The sequence below is a fragment of the Accipiter gentilis genome, chromosome W (genome assembly GCF_929443795.1).
Source record: "Accipiter gentilis chromosome W, bAccGen1.1, whole genome shotgun sequence".
Taxonomy (NCBI): Eukaryota; Metazoa; Chordata; class Aves; order Accipitriformes; family Accipitridae; genus Astur; species Astur gentilis.
Genome location: NC_064918.1, coordinates 35,984,706 through 36,003,680, shown reverse-complemented (window position 1 = coordinate 36,003,680; position 18,975 = coordinate 35,984,706). Strand labels below are relative to the sequence as shown.

The 18,975-nt window shown below is 41.4% G+C and overlaps 1 protein-coding gene across 2 annotated transcripts in view; it reads right to left on the bottom strand.

Moving 5' to 3' along the window:
- The window catches only part of LOC126035475 (guanine nucleotide-binding protein G(q) subunit alpha), a 175,820-nt gene that overhangs the window by 5,853 nt on the left and 150,992 nt on the right, over nt 1–18,975 (bottom strand). For both annotated transcript variants that reach the window (XM_049794106.1, XM_049794107.1), the window contains one exon: nt 608–761. In XM_049794106.1, coding sequence (XP_049650063.1) covers nt 608–761 — 154 coding nt within the window. The remainder of the gene's footprint in view (nt 1–607; nt 762–18,975) is intronic.

The window sequence follows — 18,975 nt, the reverse complement described above, 5'->3', positions numbered from 1 at the left end:
CCACAGAGAATTTATGACACTTCTTCTCAGATATCCAGCCTTAAACAAAAACAAAACAGCAAAAAATAAACAAACAAAAACAAAACAAAAAATCAAAAAAGAAAATGTGAGACACTGTGTAAAAATGAGAAATGTATTTTTATGTAATTTTAGCTTTATACTTCAGTTCAAACCATCACCCCAACTTATGAACAAGGACAGAATAAGGTCCAATGCTAATATGATGTTACTCATCTAGAATCAATAGTTTCACATGAAAGGTACTGCCATCCTATCCACAATTATTGGAGGTATAAAATAAAATCCTAGTAATCTAGAAAATCCTACAAGACTTCAGTGACTTTAAAAATTTGGAGTATTAAAAATTGACATTTAAAATAATTTTTTCCTTTTCATATAGTTTTTAAAAAAACCTTGAAAAGCAAGTCATTCAACTACAAACCATTTGGTGTATTAAGTAAAATTTGTAAAGAAGAAAATGGGCATAATGAAGAATGGGTGATAATCTTTGTCCTAAGAACCTCTAAGCAAAATATGGGCAAGGCTATTACATTTTGTCATTACTGCAGTATAAATGGGGCATGAGCTCTGGTGGCAATATACTTACCATCATACTCTGGGAAATAATCAACTAAATGGGAGTACATAATTTTCTCTTCTAAGAGATCTTTTTTATTTAAGAACAGAATGACTGAAGAATTCTGGAACCATGGATATGTGATAATTGTCCTAAAGAGTGCTTTGCTTTCTTCCATTCGATTCTGGAATAAAAAAAGAGAGACTAATTTATGTGGTCGTGAAAATAATTTTTTAAATTTTTTTAAATCAATCCATGTAATTCCATTTTATTTGATAAACAGATCCATTTTATGTTTTCCAACTTCTTACTGAAATGTAAGATTTAACCAATTCATTTACAATTCATAGGTAAGTGGTAAATTAAATATGCAGGCAGTTTCCTTTTGCAAACTCAATGACACAAGCATAATTATTCTTTAAAACACAGGACACAGACATGATAGCTGTAACAGGTACTGTTGTAAATACTGACTATGCGCAGTTATGATCAGCCAACAAATTCATGGGTACTGAAATGCATGTGGTCCGAAGCAGAGACAAGTGTGCAACAAGACATAATAACCATTTTATATGACTTTCCTGAACTTTAAATGCAAGTAATCCTTAATTTTCTGAAAGAGATCAGCTTTAAAATAGTTACAGGTATATTTGGAATTTATTCATTGATAACCTGAGAATATTTCCCCAAATCAAAGGCTTGACATAAAATATTAAAAATGGTAAATTTGTTTCTAACATCATTGGGTAAACCTTGCTTAATTGCTCCTGAAAGGCATTTTTCATTATAGTGGAAATGTAAGTAAGTAAAGCATACAGTTGCTTGTAAAGGCTTTCTGACACTGAAAAATTCTGTTGCGCTTTGATAAAATTCTGAAGAACTGTTAGGCTGACATGATGCAGCTAATAAAGAGTCAGAACAAATTGAGTTCAGTACAAGAAGTACAAACTCTACTTCTTTCTTTATTTGGAAAACTCTAAGGCAGGCCTGATTAGCTACATATGGAAGTTTTTCTTAGGAGTTGCCTCCTGAAAACAAGTTTCACCACCAAACAGGCTGCCAGAGAACAAAATCAACGAAGCGGATCCTACAGGTTCTGCTGTTGCTGAGCCATAGAACCGTAGAATCAGAATCATTTAGGTTGGCAAAGACCCTTAAGATCATCGAGTCCAACTGTTAACCTAACACTACCAAGTCCACCACTAAACCATGTCCCTAAGCACCAGGTCTACACATCTTTTAAATACCTCCAAGGATGGTGACTCAACCACTTCCTTGGGCAGCCTGTTCCAATGCTTGACAACTCTTTCAGTGAAGAAATCTAAACCTCCCCTGGCACAACTTGAGGCCGTTTCCTCTTGTCTTATCACTTGCTACTTGGGAAAAGAGACCAACACCCACCTCACTATAACCTCCTTTCAGGTAGTTGTAGAGAGTGATAAGGTCTTCCCTCAGCCTCCTGTTCTCCAGACTAAACAACCCCAGTTCCCTCAGCTGCTCCTCATATGACTTGCTCTCTAGACCCTTCACCAGCTTCATTGTTCTTCTTTGGACATGCTCCAGCACCTCAATGTCTTTCCTGTAGTGATGGGCCCAAAACTGAACACAGTACTCAAGGTGCAGCCTCACCAGTGCCGAATACAGGGGAACAATCACTTCCATAGTCCTGCTGGCCACACTTTCTAATACAAGCCAGGATGCCATTGGCCTTCTTGGCCACCTGAGCACACTGCCGGCTCATATTCAGCCGACTATCAACCAACACCCCCGGATCCTTTTTCTGCCAGGCAGCTTTCCAGCCACTCTTCCCCAAGCCTGTAGCATTGCATGGGGTTGTTATGACCCAAGCACAGGACCCGGCACTCAGCCTTGTTGAATCTCATACAATTGGCCCCAGCCCATTGATCCAGCCTGTCCAGATCCCTCTGTAGGGCCTTCCTACCCTCAAGGACATCAACACTCCTGCACAACTCGGTGTCATCTGGTGTTGCGGAGGATCCACAGGGGACATCACACACAGACCAATATGATCAAGTGAAGTCCATTTACTACAACTTTTAGCACAGTTATATACCTTATGCGCTTGTGCACGCGCCTTATACAATACTCTAATTGGTCCAATACCCTGTTTCATGCGACGCTATCTTATCCTCTATTGGCTGTGCAAGCTTCTTCACGAGGTGTCCAGCAGTTACTTATCTCATTCTTCGGCATCAAGGAGTTGTTTGTCAGGCTCTTCTTATCTTCCATTTCCCAGCGTACAAGGACACAGCGTCCTTGTGCACTCTAGCACTTTGTAAACTTATGCTTCGTTCCCACCTAACAGCTGGATTGCTCACATGCCCTCGCCCAGCCAAGAAATCCTCAACAATCTGGTGCACTCGATCCCCTCATCCAGATCTTTGATACAGATATTAAATGGAACTGGCCCCAATACTGAGCCCTGGGGAACACCACTTGTGACTGGCCACCAACTGGATTTAACTCCATTCACCACAACTCTTTGGGCCTGGCCATCCAGCCAGTGTTTTACCCAGCGAAGAGTACACCAGTCCAAGCCATGAGCAGCCAGTTTCTCCAGGAGAATGCTGTGGGAAACAGTGACAAAGGCTTTACTGAAGTCCAGGTAAACAACATCCACAGCCTTTCCCTCCCTCGTCCGCTAAGCCAGTCACCTTGTCATAGAAGGAGATCAAGTTAGTCAAGCAGGACCTGCCTTTCATAAACCCATGCTGGCTGGGCCTGATCACTTGTTTGTCCTGTATATGCTGTGTGATGGTGATCAAGATGATCTGCTCCATAACCTTCCCTGGCACCGAGGTCAGACTGACAGGCCTGTAGTTCCCCAGATCCTCCTTCCAGCCCTTCTTGTAGATGGATGTCACATTTGCTAACCTCCAGTCAACCGGGACCTCCCCGGTTTTCCAGGACTGCTGATGAATGATGGAAAGTGGCTTGGTGAGCACTTCTGCCAGCTCCCTCAGTACCCTTGGGTGGATCCCATCTGGCCGCATAGACTTGTGTGTGTCTACGTGGTGTAGCAGGTCGCTAACCATTTCCCCTTGGATTATCATACGGCGCTTCATTCTGCTCCCCATTGCTGTCTTCTGGCTCAGGGGGCTGGGTACCCTGAGAACAACTGGTCTTACTATTAAAGACTGAAGCAAAGAAGGCAACATTAAGTACCTCATCCTTTTCCTCATCCTTTGTCACTACGTTTCCCCTCACATCCAGTAAAGGATGGAGATTCTCCTTAGCCATCCTTTTGTTAGTAATGTATGCAACATTCTGTTAGAAAACTCAGACAGTTTTGCTATAAGAGTATTTTCACTTGTATTAATTTACATTTTAAAGTGACCTGCAGAAGAATGGAAAACAGGAACTGTAAAAAAACCCCACCACCTAAAAAATTCAATTTTGTAGACGTTGATAGTTTAGTTATCTTGTATCACCACAGAATCTTCAAGCAATTTATTAATCTTTACAGCATGTTGGACTCGTGAGTGAAAGTAAACAGACAGATTTATGGATGGAGAAACTAGGGCAGATAAGTAAAATCTTTGCTTTTTTGCAATCGGTTACATTGATTTCAATGATGCAAGAATTTCATTCAAGAAGGATAAAACCTGAAATATCAACAGAGCTGAGCATAAAACATAAGTCCTTAGGTTAAGTGTTAAAGCACAATTGCGACCATTCCTTTTATAACTTTATAATATATCGACCTAATAATAATATCATAGTTAAAACTCGAGGGGAGACAGAGGAGGGGAAAAAAAGAGGGAATACATATCCTAAATTCACACAGTGGGTTTTTTATCATTTTTGTTTTCTGTGGTTTTGTGTTTTTTTTGGGTTTTTTTGACTGCCACAAACTACACTTACACTATGGACAGTAGTACCTCTAACTATTAAGGGTTGAGAAAATAAAATACCTAACATGCTCTAAAGACAAGAGCATACCTGTATCTTCTCCTGATGTCTTAGCGATAATAAATCCTGTAGGATCTAACTCTTCCATTCTATCCCTGTAATTGCCACCTTCAGGTGGGTGGTTGTTCCAAAACTGAGCCCCTCCTTAAGAAGTAAATAAAAATGTTTATCAGGCTTTTTCCCTTTCCCTGTTGTTATAAGGAAGGTAGACAGCATCTCATTAAACACATATTAAACTCTCAGCAGTTTTTAAAAACTGCCCCAAAAGCCATCACTGTAAACCTGAATTTAAAACGTATCATTATGAAAAACTATTAGCCTCTGGCTTCTATTAAACGGCCCACATGAATAAAACATTTTGTTTTTTGTAGTTTCTGTTTGACAGAATCAGAAAGTTTAAAAGACAGCAAAGGCATAACAAAAGAAGCAAAGAGATGAAATGTTATACCTTAAATACTAATAGAAAGTAATGGACTTTTTAGGAAAATATTACAATTTGAATTTCTGAGTTTAAGGACTGTTTTTGTTAAACTTGTCACTCATTTACAATGAGGAGCAGATACAGCAAATTTATTTTGGGGTAGCTGATAAATATCCAATTTAAGCTTCAAGGATAAATATTAGGAGAATTAATTTCTTAATGTTATTAATTCCTTATTATTATTCCTGGCTAACCTGCTCTAGCTGACCTTGCTTGAACAGGGAGGTTGGACTAGATGATCTCAAGAGGTCCCTTCCAAATTCAAGCATTCTGTGATTCCATAATATGTAAACAATCTGGGTTCAGCAAAGTACTTAAGCCTAATTCTAACTATAAATATGTATGTACTTCTGCAAAACTACTCATTTGCTTATCATTAGGCATAAGTCAAGAGAGAAATTGTGCTGTAAGCTGCTCTGTTAGGAACCGAGTAGGAAAATATCATCATAGGCTCTTCTGTTGTTGAGTAGCTCTTCCCAAGAAGGAACCTCCTACATTCTTTGCACTAAGATACTGGGGCACTTACATTTGGAGAATTTTCTCCCCTTGGGTCGGGACACTGCCCTAGGTAACTCCTTGAGGCTGAGAGCCCTCATCTTTTAGGTGAGTGATATGCACTTTTTGAGTCATCATTTTAAAACTTAAGAATTCGTAAGTCGGCTGTGTAGTACTAATTCCCCTTACATCACTGAACCTGTGGTTCACAAATGTTATCGGAGTTCTAACTAACTTTTTACTGAAGAATAAATCTGAGTTTTAACACCTGTTGGATTTGATTGTATGAGCCTCCATAACAGTACTAACCTGAATATTCTATAGCAAGTATATTACAAGTTATTGCTTTTAAAATCTATACTTAAATTACTGTCATGAACTTTATTCAACTGTGAATGACTCTCAGGCTGCTATTACACATATACTCATAATCCCTTTAGATATAAACCATTGACCAAGTCTGAGACTAGGAGTTGATCCAGCTGCACCTAGACTCCGACAGGAATTTAGAAAGCAAGAGGGTCTCCTCTGAACCTCGTGACTCAACGGGAGGGTCTTCCCTACCCTTTTACATTCCCAATCTCTGTACAAATCATGAGAAATCAATTCTAACTCGATTTTTCTTTGTATGTTCTCTTTTACCCAATTACATCTTTGGTCTCTGTATACATAATTTTAGTTTGTTTCTGACTTAATTTTCCTTTGTGCATTTCATCCATGTATTAAGTAACAGAGTGAACCTTGCCATCAAATTCTGTGAAGTTGCGCTTTTATATAAATTCCTATTAAATCATTTTTACTAATACCATTGGAGGTGATTCTTTAAGTGGTCCAAACCACTCCATTTCGTGACAAATTGGCGTAGTCAGCAGGATGGTAAGTAGTATCACTGATTACTTACTTACAAAAACATGGAATTAGTTCAAGTCCCAGATTTTCTGAGGAATGGGCTTGTGATAACTGGCATGATTGGAAATTTGTGGAAGAACAGCTAAAGCTAGCCAGGGGCCATGTAAAGGATGTTCCATTTTAACACAGAGGAACAAGCTCTAGCTCTTCATTATGCAAATGTTTCTTAGTACTGATATTTTGTGTTCAAAAGGTTTTTTTATCTGCAGAAAAAAAGAAAATATATATATGCATGTGTGTGAACATGCATGAACAGATATAATATATACAGCAAATAATTTTGGCACAGAAGATAAATGTGTTATTTTCTCTAGTTTCCAAATAAACAAGTTCTGGAGATTTTATTTCCCATGGAAATAATATTTTAATCCTGACTGGGAGTTCATATTATTCCTCTGCTCCATTCCCAATTATTCTGGACTGCTGAATGCTGATGAATAAAAAAAGGCAACTAAATGTTTTACATGTTTTTTTACATGATGCAGAAAAAACAAAGTGCTCTGATCTCAACATCGTTTTCTTTCAGCCTTCATGGTAATCCATGTCGGACTAGCCTGTGAATAAGGAACTCAAAGTGATGGATGAAAATTGGAAACATGCCTAGATGTGAACAGAAAGATAGTTCTGATGTAAAAATGAAATACATTCTTCAGATAATTGTCTCCATGAAAAATGAAAGTATTCTGAACTCTGTGGCCTCATGTCGTTTCATATTTTTGGCCCACATCAAAAGAAAGTATGACTGGAACATTGTACCAATTTGCCAGAGCACACTGATGAATGCTACAGAAGTTCCATCTAGGCTTTGGACACTCATCTATTTTACAGATGTATTTTGTCCAGATTCAAAACATAAGCATATAGGCCTGCATCTACATACCTGTATACAAGCACAAATAAATACACACTAAAAATACCTATCCTGTATTCATGTATTTCATGTAATTTTAATACAACAGACTTTAACTTGAATATTTTTTAACAACCCAAACAACTTCAATCTATTCTACCTAGGACAACTTAAGGATAAAAAAATTTCCTATATTCCTATTGTTTTAAAACACTAAAAATTTTAGTTTCAGCTAAACTGAATAGTTTATTAAGATGCAATATGACCTTTAGAACCCAAACAAAAGCTTAAAAAAAGGAGCAACACTCTTTATTTGAAAAGAACCTTTTCCTTCTTGTGGAATGATTGCTGGAAGTGACTTATCGATATGTTCCCCCGCCTCTTAAGGGGAGGCAAACCTCCAAGGTAGAATGCAGTGGATATGCAAGAAATCTGTTCCATAATAATTACCTAAGCAACATAACCTGCAACCTTAGATGTTAGCAACACCAAGGCAGCTTGGTATGCCAACCCTAAGAGAAGTAACACAGAGGGTGGAGCAGAGTGGAGATACCACGGCCAGGCTCTGTGATATCATCGCAGGGATAGGGAACTGGAACTACTGGACAAGAATGGAAGGTCCCTGCATTGAATCCACTGAAGCAAGGAGGTGAAATGATGGGGGTTCTGTTGAACTACTGCCCTACTTCTGATTTATATCAGAAGTGCCCAGTTCTGGAGTACTGACACGCAAAATCATGTCCTCTGGGTGAACTTTGTTCATTATAATCTCATTATAAAACCAAAACACACCTCCATCCCAAAAGCTACCTGCCTCCAAGGTGCGACCACCCCTCACTGAGCATGTGCTCTGAATTTTCTCTAGCATATACCTTTAAAAGCAAAGGGACAGAACTTTATACTAATCATAATAAAGGTATATATGACTAGAGTCACTCAAGCTCCACCTAAATAGGAAAATAGTATAAAAGGTCTTAAAAGAGGGGGACTGTGTCCTGGTTTCACCTGGGATAGAGTTAACTGTCTTCCTAGTAGCTGGTACAGTGCTATGTTTTGGGTTCAGTATGAGAAGAATGTTGATAACACTGATGTTTTCAGTTGTTGCTAAGTAATGTTTAGTCTGAAGTCAAGGATTTTTCAGCTTCTCATGCCCAGCCAGCGAGAAAGCTGGAGGGACACAAGAAGTTGGGAGGGGATACAGCCAGGGCAGCTGACCCAAAGTGGCCAACGGGGTATTCCATACCATGTGACGTCACATCTAGTATATTAACTGGGGGGAGTGGGGACAGGGGATCACCGCTTGGGGATTAACTGGGCGTTGATCGGCAGGTGGTGAGCAATTGCACTGCACATCACTTGTATATTCCAATCCTTTTATTATTACTGCGTCATTTTATTAGTGTTATCATTATTGGTTTCTTCTGTTCTATTAAACCGTTCTTATCTCAACTCACGAGTTTTACTTCTTTTCCCAATTTTCTCCCCCATCCCACTGGGTGGGGGGGAGTGAGTGAGCAGCTGCGTGTCTGGGGTTAAACCACGACAGACTGTTAGGGAAGATACCATCATAGACAAGTCAGGAGGACATTGCTGACTTCTGGGAGCAGTCAATGGGCTGAACCTCTCTTCCCCCCCATAGGGATGCCTATTGGGTAAGATTCAAACCCTCAGTTATAACGAGTGCTTCCCTGGGAAACTTAAAAGCTCTATAGAGTTTTTCCATAATTTAGTGTGTTTGTAGTCAACTGTATTATTATTTGCATGTGCTTTGCAGACAATGTATTTATCACCGGCAATCCAAAAGAACCTGTACTCCTGCTGCTTTAACAAACTGTACTGTTCATTAATCTAGCCATGATAGTTTGTTGAACGTGACCACACTCCTTAAGTCTGGCTGTTCTAGTTCATTGAACGCAACTGAATTGAAAGTACAGTGTGCTATTAGTGCATCCGTCACTGTGGTAGTTCAATATATTGAACATGACTGGACTTGTAGTGCTTAATTGGGTATCACTCAGAATCTAAGCCTAGCTGCCTCCAGCCTCTCTGATATCTGAGGATAAGCTGGAACGCAAGGGGGTATATTTTCTGCTAAACTTTGTTATGCTTTAATGCAACACTTCCCTAATTAATTAGAACCAATAATGTAAAAAACTCTCTTAAGAGGATTACAAATTATCTGTCTGAATAGGACATATAAATGAATTAGACCTTAAAAATAAAGATGATTAATTCTATTTGTTTTGTTACTCAGTCAGTAAAAACCCAGGAAGTAAACCTCCTATGAAATATAAGCTTTTAAAATTCTATTAATGTTAAAATATTAAGATGTCTGTTTCAACAAAGAAAGAGACATTTCAATGATTCTTTTATATGTGGTTTAATTTATCAACAAAAAGAAACTGCTTAACAAGTAAAATAATGGAGAAAATATTGTTTTCCTAAGGCATAAAGATAGATATACGATATATGTGTACATATATAGGATACATATTATGTATATATAGGTCACTAGTGAAATTCCTTACTCAAAAGTCAAAGTGGAAAGAATATTACAGTTCTAAATACTAGTGAAACTGATCTCCAATCCTGTTACAAACTCGCATTTTACAATAATATTTTTTTATATATATTAACTCTAACCAAAATGATTTAAACTGGCATTTCTTCCCCAATTATTTTTGCCAATGGATGTTCTGCTTTACTTCTAAAAATCATCTTTTATCAATGAATATTTTATGCCTTCCATTGCCTCTGTAGCTTTTCAGTCTCCAATAACGTCTCAGAAAATACTTTTGATTTTTGAAAATGGAAAATACATTTGTCCAATCATCAGTAAATACCATTCTTTGTTTTGCCATTCCTATTAGTACTAAGTACTTAACGAACTCTGCAAAGGTCATTAAAATCTCTTTTCTATCAACCCAGATTTTAAAACTATACTCTGCTGTCTCTAGTCCACTAGATTACTAGTTCTCCCGGAAAACTGGAACTCATTTCGGTATTTATTGCCCTGAGACCATGAGATTTTATATATTTATATTTATATATTTACCTGTGATCTGTGTTTGAATGCAGGTTATCCTGTAATAGGGAATAATAATATACTTCACGTAGGAAAAATCCTTTATTTAACGAAAGAACTTGATTTAAATAAATTTATTTAAAAATAAGTTTAACTTATTTAAAAATAAGTTCTAAACTCTGCTTTTTGATAAAACTGCAAGTTTCTCCAGATCCACTGATATAACGCAGGAAAAATTTGACCTATAGGACATCATCAATTTATCAGAGAGTTGATCCCTTCATTTTTCCTCTCACTACTAATTCTGTCAGACTTTTCTGGAAAAGTGAAAAGGTCAGACACATCTGATAATTTAACTTATGCTTCCCTTCATCACATCATATCAAATTAAGGGAAGATTTACTTAATTTACAGTATTAATAATGTAATGAATATATTATGTCATCTGGATGAAATTTTGTCTTCATTTCCACCAATCAATCTAGATAGACTTACTGTATTATTAAGGGCAGAATTTGGAACAGTCTGCCCTTTTATACTCATTTAAGAAGAGAGATGAATTTCAAATCTGTACACTATCTGAAATCTTTAAAAGAGATGGTTAAAAATACTATCCTTGGCAATTTTTCATGTTTTGTATTTATGCACCAAAATCATATGCTTAGTTATGTTGTATTGGGTTTGTGTGGCAAGGTTTTGGTAGCAGGGGGGTTACAGGGGTGGCTTCTGTGAGAAGCTGCTGGAAGCTTCCCCTGTGTCCAACAGAGCCAATACCAGCTGGCTCTAAGATGGACCCACCGCTGGCCAAGGCTGAGCCAATCAGCGATAGCGGTAGCTCCTCTGTGATAACATATTTAAGGAAAAAAAGTTGCAGGGGGCACAGAAACGGCAGCCGGAGAGAGGAATGAGAACATGTGAGAGAAACAACCCTGCAGACACCAAGGTCAGTGAAGAAGGAGGGGGAGGAGATGCTCCAGGTGCCAGAGCAGAGACTCCCCTGCAGCCCATGGTGAAGACCATGGTGAGGCAGGTTGTCCCCCTGCAGCCCATGGAGGTCCAAGGTGGAGCAGATATCCACCTGCAGCCCATGGAGGACCACATGCCGGAGCAGGTGTGTTCCCGAAGGAGGCTGTGACCCTGTGGGAAACCCACGCTGGAGCAGGCTCCCGTCAGGACCTGCGGATCTGTGGAGAGAGGAGCCCACGCTAGAGCACGTTTTCTGGCAGGACTTGTGACCCCGTGGGGGACCCACGCTGGAGCAGTGTGCTCCTGAAGGACTGCACACCGTGGAAGGGGCCCATGCTGGAGCAGTTCATGAAGAACTGCAGCCCATGGGAAGGACCCACGTTGGAGAAGTTTGTGGAGGACTGTCTCCCGTGGGAGGGACCCCACGCTGGAGCAGGGGAAGAGTGTGATGAGTCCTGCCCCTGAAGAGGATGAAGTGGCAGAGACGTGTGATGAACTGACCCCAACCCCCATTCCCCATCCCCCTGTGCCACTGGGGGGGTAGGTAGAGAATCCGGGAGTGAAGTTGTGCCCGGGAAGAAGGGAGGGGTGGAGGGAATGTGTTTTGAGATTTGGTTTTATTTCTCATTACCCTACTCTGGTTGAATGGCAATAAATTAAGTTTATTTTCCCCAAGTCGAGTCTGTTTTGCCTGTGATGGTAATTGGTTGAGTGATCTCTCCTGTCCTTATCTTGACCCACAAGCCCTTTGTTATATTTTCTCTCCCCTGTCCAGCTGAGGAGGGGGAGTGATAGAATGACTTTGGTGGGCACCTGGCCTCCAGCCAGGGTCAACCCACCACATATGTACAAACTAGACACATACTTAAGAGAGGAGAGATGATATTGTTTCTAAGCATTGGTTGTTAGAGGAGTCATAGTTATGATACAACTTGGGTAGCTGTGCATGCTTTTCTTCCCATTGGAAACCTCCAATTCTTTAATTGCAGATCTTTGTCACTGGATTGCAATTCATGGATATATCATTTAAGCATCATCCTACACAGGGCTCTGAAAGACAGGCAGTCTGAACACTTCTCTCATTTCTGTGCATGATGTCCCCTTACAGAGTAGCTGAAGATTTATCTCCTCTAAGTATATTAAGTCAGAAATGGTGTCTAACTCAATCCCAAACATACCCAGTAAGTAAAAGCCTTTGAGATACACTAGCGAAACCTCTCAACTTACTATAGCCTCATCTGATTTATAATCCAAATGTATTTCTCTTGAATAAGCTAAAGAAGAAAAGAAACAGATTTACAGCAGAAAGTGTATCATGCACTACGTTTTGAAAATACAAACCTGAGCCTTAAGAACTCTAAAACAGTTTCAGAATGATAAAGGGTCATATACACAAACACAGATGCACTGAATGGAAAATAATTCTTATAGATTTTTATTTATATATGTGTCCTGGTTTCAGCTGGGATAGAGTTCTTTCTAGTAGCTGGTACAGTGTTATGTTTTGGATTTAGTATAAGAATAATGTTGTTAACACACTGAGGTTTTCAGTTATTGCTAAGTAGTGTTTAGACTAAGTCAAGGATTTTTCAGCTTCTCATGCCCAGCCAGCAAGAAGGCTGAGGGGAACAAGAAATTGTGAGGGGAGACAGCCAGTACAGCTTACCCAAAATGGCCAAAGGAATATTCCATACCATGTGACGTCATGCCCAGTATATAAACTAGAGGGATTTAGCCTGGGGGGCAGAACGCTACTCGGGAACTAACTAACTAGGCATCGGTCCGCGGGTGGTGAGCAATTGCATTGTGCATCACTTGTTTTGTATACTGAATTCTTCTATTATTATTACTGTTATTTCATTATTGTTATTATTATCCTTATTAGTTTCTTCTTTTCTGTTCTATTAAATTGTTCTTATCTCAACCCAGTAGTTTTACCTTTTCTTTTCCCTGATTCTCTCCCCCATCCCACTGGGTGGGGGGGAGTGAGTGAGCGGCTGCGTGGTGCTTAGTTGCTGGCTGGGGTTAAGCCACGACACTCCTTTTTGGCGCCCAACATGGACCACGAAGGGTTGAGATAACGACAAACCTGACCAGAGCTTGTTAAAACAAATTTGTTCCAAGCGTTCATTATGTTGATTTATGTGTTCTTAGAGTTGTTGCTCTGGATTTTAAAGCTCTGTTATGTATCTCCTCGCTTGCTGTATGTAGTTCCTCTTCTACTGCTTATCATCTGTGGGAGGTGGATTAAGGTTTTCGCTTTGATGTATGGTATAACACTGGTTTATGGTATGATAAAGTCATCGGCTGTGGGATTAATCCGGTATTTGCACTCAGCATTGTCACCTTTATACTGCGGGAGCCATCTGTGGGAAACTATTAATAATTATACCATTTACCTTTCCTCCATGGAAAACCAGTCTATGGGTGGGGTATCTTTCTTCCCCTCTCCTTTCTCCTTCAGTCCAGTTACAATGGTGTTTGAGAACTTTGAAAAATTTGAATACTCCTGGGATGTTGGGACTAGCACGGTCCTAGCCCTACTGCTAGGAATTAGCATACTTCTGAATGTGGTTCAGCTCTCGTTTAAGGTTAAACAGCTATTTAAGAAGATCACCCAGAGATGTGCCCCTAGGCTGGATAATTATGAGTGGCAGGGTGTGTGGGGTAGTATGGGCAAATGCCTAGGCTGGTGGGTACCTCCAATGTTTTGGAACTTCACCCTTGAACAAGTGCAGAATACTGAAAAACTAGTAGAACATTTGGAAAAAGTATGATGTCACCCCAGCAATTCCAGGCAGACAGAAATTAATGCAATGTTCTGGGGCCTGGCCCATGCTTATTGAGCCCTGTTCAACACTATTCAGTACCCTCAAGGGGAAGAGAAGGTCTCTGGATCTGACAGTAAGACGACAGGCACTGCGACCACTCCAACCCCGGCGACATGCACTGCAACTGAACCAGCGGACCAACCTGCACCAGTATCAGTTGCCCCCATACAGAAGAAGAAATATACAAAAAAAGCAGTTTGCTTAGCAAAAGATGAAGATGAACCAGGGTCATCACGAGAACAGGAGGAAGACGCAGAACCAGAGGTAATAACCCGATCCCTATCCCTGAGTGAGCTGCGGGATATGGAAAAAGATTTCAACTGTTGTATAGGTGAGCACATTATCACCTGGCTGCTCTGATGCTGGGACAATGGGGCTAATAGCTTGGAATTAAAGGGTAGGTAAGCCAAGCAGCTGGGATCGCTTTCTAGAGAAGGGTGCATTGACAAGGCAATTGGAAAAGGGACACAAGCCCTCAGCTTCTGGAGGTGACTCCTGTCAAGCGTGAAGGAAAAATGCCGCTCCGGTTTCCAATCAGAGTAGAATGGCTAATCTCATTTCTGATCTTCTTGAAGGGATTTCTAAGCAAATTTACAAGAAGTGGGTAATAGATACTCTGACCAGAATTAGAGGGGCCCTGCCTCCAGCCAGGGGGAGGAAAGGGATAACCGGGTCTATTGGACCGTGTGGATTCAATGGCCTGGCACATTAGGCCCACAGGAGTACAAGGCCCTAGTAGACACCGGCACACGGTGCACTCTAATGCCATCAAGTTATAAAGGGGCAGAACCCATTTGTATTTCTGATGTGACAGGGGGATAACAGCAGCTAACTGTATTGGAAGCTGAAGTAAGCCTAACTGGAAATGAATGGCAGAAACACCCATTTGTGACTGGTCCAGAGGCCCCATGCATCCTTTGCATAGACTGCCTCAGGAGTGGGTATTTCAAAGACCCAAAGGGGTATCGGTGGGCTTTCGGTATAGCTGCCTTGGAGACAGATGGCATTGAACAGCTGTCTACCCTGCCTGGTCTCTCTCAAGACCCTTCGATTGTGGGGTTGCTTAGGGTTGAAGAACAACGAGTGCCAATTCATACCATGACGGTGCACTGGCGGCAATATCGCACCAACCGAGACTCTCTGATTCCCATCCACAAGTTGATTTGTCAACTGGAGAGCCAAGGGGTGATCAGCAAAACACGCTCACCCTTTAATAGGCCCATATGGCCAGTGCAAAAGTCTAATGGGGAGTGGAGACTAACAGTTGACTATCGCAGCCTGAATGAAGTTACGCCACTGCTGAGTGCTGCTGTTCCAGATATGCTAGAACTTCAATATGAACTAGAGTCAAAGGCAGCCACGTAGTACACCACAATTGACATTGCTAATGCGTTTTTCTCAATCCCACTGGCAGCAGAGTGCCGTCCACAGTTTGCCTTTACTTGGAGGGGCATCCAGGACACCTGGAATCAACTGCCCCAAGGGTGGAAACACAGCCCCAGTATTCTCCATGGACTAATCCAGACTGCACTGGAAAAAGGTGAAGCTCCGGAACACCTGCAATACATTGATGACATCATCATATGGGGCAGCACGGCAGAAGAAGTTTTTGAGAAGTGGAAGAAAATAATCCAAATCCTTCTGAAAGCTGTTTTTGTCATAAAAGAAAGCAAGGTCAAGGGACCTGCACAGGAGATCCAGTTTTTGGGAATAAAATGGCAAGATGGACGTCGTCAGATCCCAATGGATGTGATTTAACAAAATATCAGCTATGTCTCCACCGACTAATAAAAAGGAAACACAGGCCTTCTTAGGTGCTGTGCATTTTTGGAGAATGCATATTCCAAATTACAGTTTGATTGTAAGCCCTCTCTATCAAGTGACCAGGAAGAAGAATGATTTTTAATGGGGCCCTGAGCAACAACAAGCCTTTGAACAAATTCAACAGGAGATTGTTCATGCAGTAGCCCTTGGACTAGTCCGGGCAGAACAAGATGTTAAAAATGTGCTCTATACTGCAGCCGGGGAGAATGGCCCTACCTGGAGCCTCTGGCAGAAAGCACCTGAGGAGGCCTGAGGCCGACCCCTGGGGTTTTGGAGTCGGGGATACAGAGGATCTGAGGCCTGCTATACTCCAACTGAAAAAGAGATATTGGCAGCATATGAAGGAGTTTGAGCTGCCTCAGAAGTGGTTGGTACTGAAACACAGCTCTTCTTAGCACCCCGACTGCCAGTGCTGGGCTGGATGTTCAAAGGGAGGGTCTCCTCTACACATCATGCAATTCATGCCTCGTGGAGTAAGTGGATTGCACTGATCACACAACAGGCTCGCATATGAAATCCCAGTCACCCAGGAATTTTGGAAGTAATCACGGGCTGGCCAGAAAGAAAAGATTTTGGAATGTCGCCAGAGGAGGAGGTGACGCATGCTGAGGAGGCCCCACTGTATAATAAACTGCCAGAAAATGAGAGGCAATATGCCCTGTTCACTGATGGGTCCTGTCGCATTGTGGGAAAAGATCAGAGGTGGAAGGCTGTTGTATGGATTCCTACACGACTAGTCGCAGAAACTGCTGAAGGAGAAGGTGAATTGAGTCAGTTTGCAGAGGTGAAAGCCATCCAGCTAGTGTTAGACATCATTGCTGAAAGAGAAAAATGGCCATTGCTCTGTGGACAAATATTTAGCGAACGGTCACAAGAGCATTCCAGATGCCTTCAGAAGGCCTTGAACAGAATAAACAAGAAGACAAAAAAAGAAAGATCCCAATTAGGAAAACACAGGTGCACATTCCACAATAAAGGGAACTTGGCACAAACAACCTCAATTCGGCAGTTTATCTTGACCAAGTAGACTGAGACAAGTTTCGCATGTTTTAGTTAGTATAACCAATTATGTCTTATGTTTATGTGCGTGTACGGTGTTGATATAACCGATCATTAAGTGTAACTAGGCGCGTGGACAGTGCGTGAATAATATGTGTAACCAATAGTAAAACAGCGAAGCGCATGTACAGATGTAACCAATGTATAAAATGATGTCTGATGCTCTAGTAAAGGGTCTTCAACTATGATCACATTGATCTGTCATTGAGTCCATGATTATGCTCCCACAATTGGCGCCCAGACAGGGACCCACAAATTCTGTGCTACGTTTGGAGAACGAACGGCAGGATAAGAGGAGGACAGGAGGATCCCGACCGAAAGACCAGCTGCCCCGGCTGGTGTGCCCATAGAGGCAGACAAGACAGCGCTGTAGTTTTTTCGCCCGTCGAGGTGAGGACTCACCCGTAAAGGAGGTGAGCGGTCAGGGGAGGAGATGGGGTCTATGCTTTCCAAAGAAGAAGAATCTGTAGTTAAGCTCCTCCAACATATACTCTCAGAGAGAGGCAAAAGATATGATAAAGCTTGTTTAAAGCGGCTTTTACAATAGAGCAAGGACAGAAACCTTTTAATTAGTGTGGGTACAGCTTTCGAGCTTAGTACCTGGGAAGCTATCGGAACCTCCCTATTGGATGAAATTAGTGATGGGTCTAAAGAAGCTAAAGGTCTTGCAACTTTATGGAAATTAATTAAGACAACTCTGCAAGAAATGAAAGCAGATCATAAAGTGTCTGCGTCTGCTTTTGCTGCTCTCTCTCCAACCGCAAGCAAAGGGGAAAAGCGGGGAGAAAAACTTAATGCAGCGAGAGAGACTTTTAGCTTCCCTGGAGCTTGTCTGCCTGCTCCTGTGCCCTTGACTTCTGCTCCACTCCCTGGGACTGCCGATATTAATCAGCCATCTGACAGTTCCCAAGCCTCCCTAACTGTATGCGTAAAGGAAACCCTACAGAATCAGGAAGCGAGTAAAAATCCGCCTACGAGAAAACAGCCCCTAGATACCGCCATTCAACATGAACAAATTATACCTAGCATATACCCTCCATTGCCTCTGTCTATGCCTGGGTTGCCTCAAGAGCATGAAGAGGGGCCGGAGCTCACTTCGCAGCAGTTGCAGTCAGTAATAGAAAAGCTGGCAGAGCTGGAGGCTGCTGTGAAGCGAGAAAACTGCCAGCCATATCCTTTGATGCATCCCCTCCTCCTCTTCCCCCCCCCCCCTTCTTCAAACCTTTTTACCTCTGCCCCCTCCTTGTCCTGCATCTATACCTCTGCCTTCTCCACCTCCCAGGGAACCGATCCCCATCTTTCCAGAAACAACGGACCCCCAGAATAGATGGCGGGGAATTATTCGCGATGCCTTAATTGAGGGAGAAATCATAATAGCTCCCACAGTGTTTCCGGTTATTGCTGGGGCTGGGGGTGGACCTAATCAATGGGTTCCATTTGATTGGAAAATCATAAAAGAAGCAAAGGGTGCAATTGCTCAGTATGGTTTAAAATCTCCTTTTACGCAGGCAGTTTTGTCTCATATATTTTCTGGGTCAACCTTAACTCCACATGACTCACGAATGCTTGCTAAATCCTTGTTGTCGCCGCCACAATAGGTATATTTTTTTCCATAGGTGGCAGGAACTCTGCGATGATGCAGGGGCAGAAAATAGGGGACGTCAACAAAATGATCCCTTATCTCAATGTACTGCTCAAATGCTGATGGGCTCTGGAAAATTTTCAAACGCCGCTTGGCAAGCTCAATTTGATATTCAAGTTTTAATGCAATCACAGGAATTGGCATTTAAAGCTTTCCAGAGCATACCTGAGCAAGGAAAAGTTTCTCCTTCCTATGTTAATATTCGACAGGGAGAATCTGAACCGTTTGCTCAGCTTATAGACAGACTGCATACCGCATTGGAATCTCACGCAGATCTTGATAGTAACATGAAGGTTAAGTTGCTTGATCAGTTGGCGTTTGAAAATGCAAATGCGAAAACAAAGCGAGTATTGTGCACGTTACCTCAAGGTGTTACTGCTAGT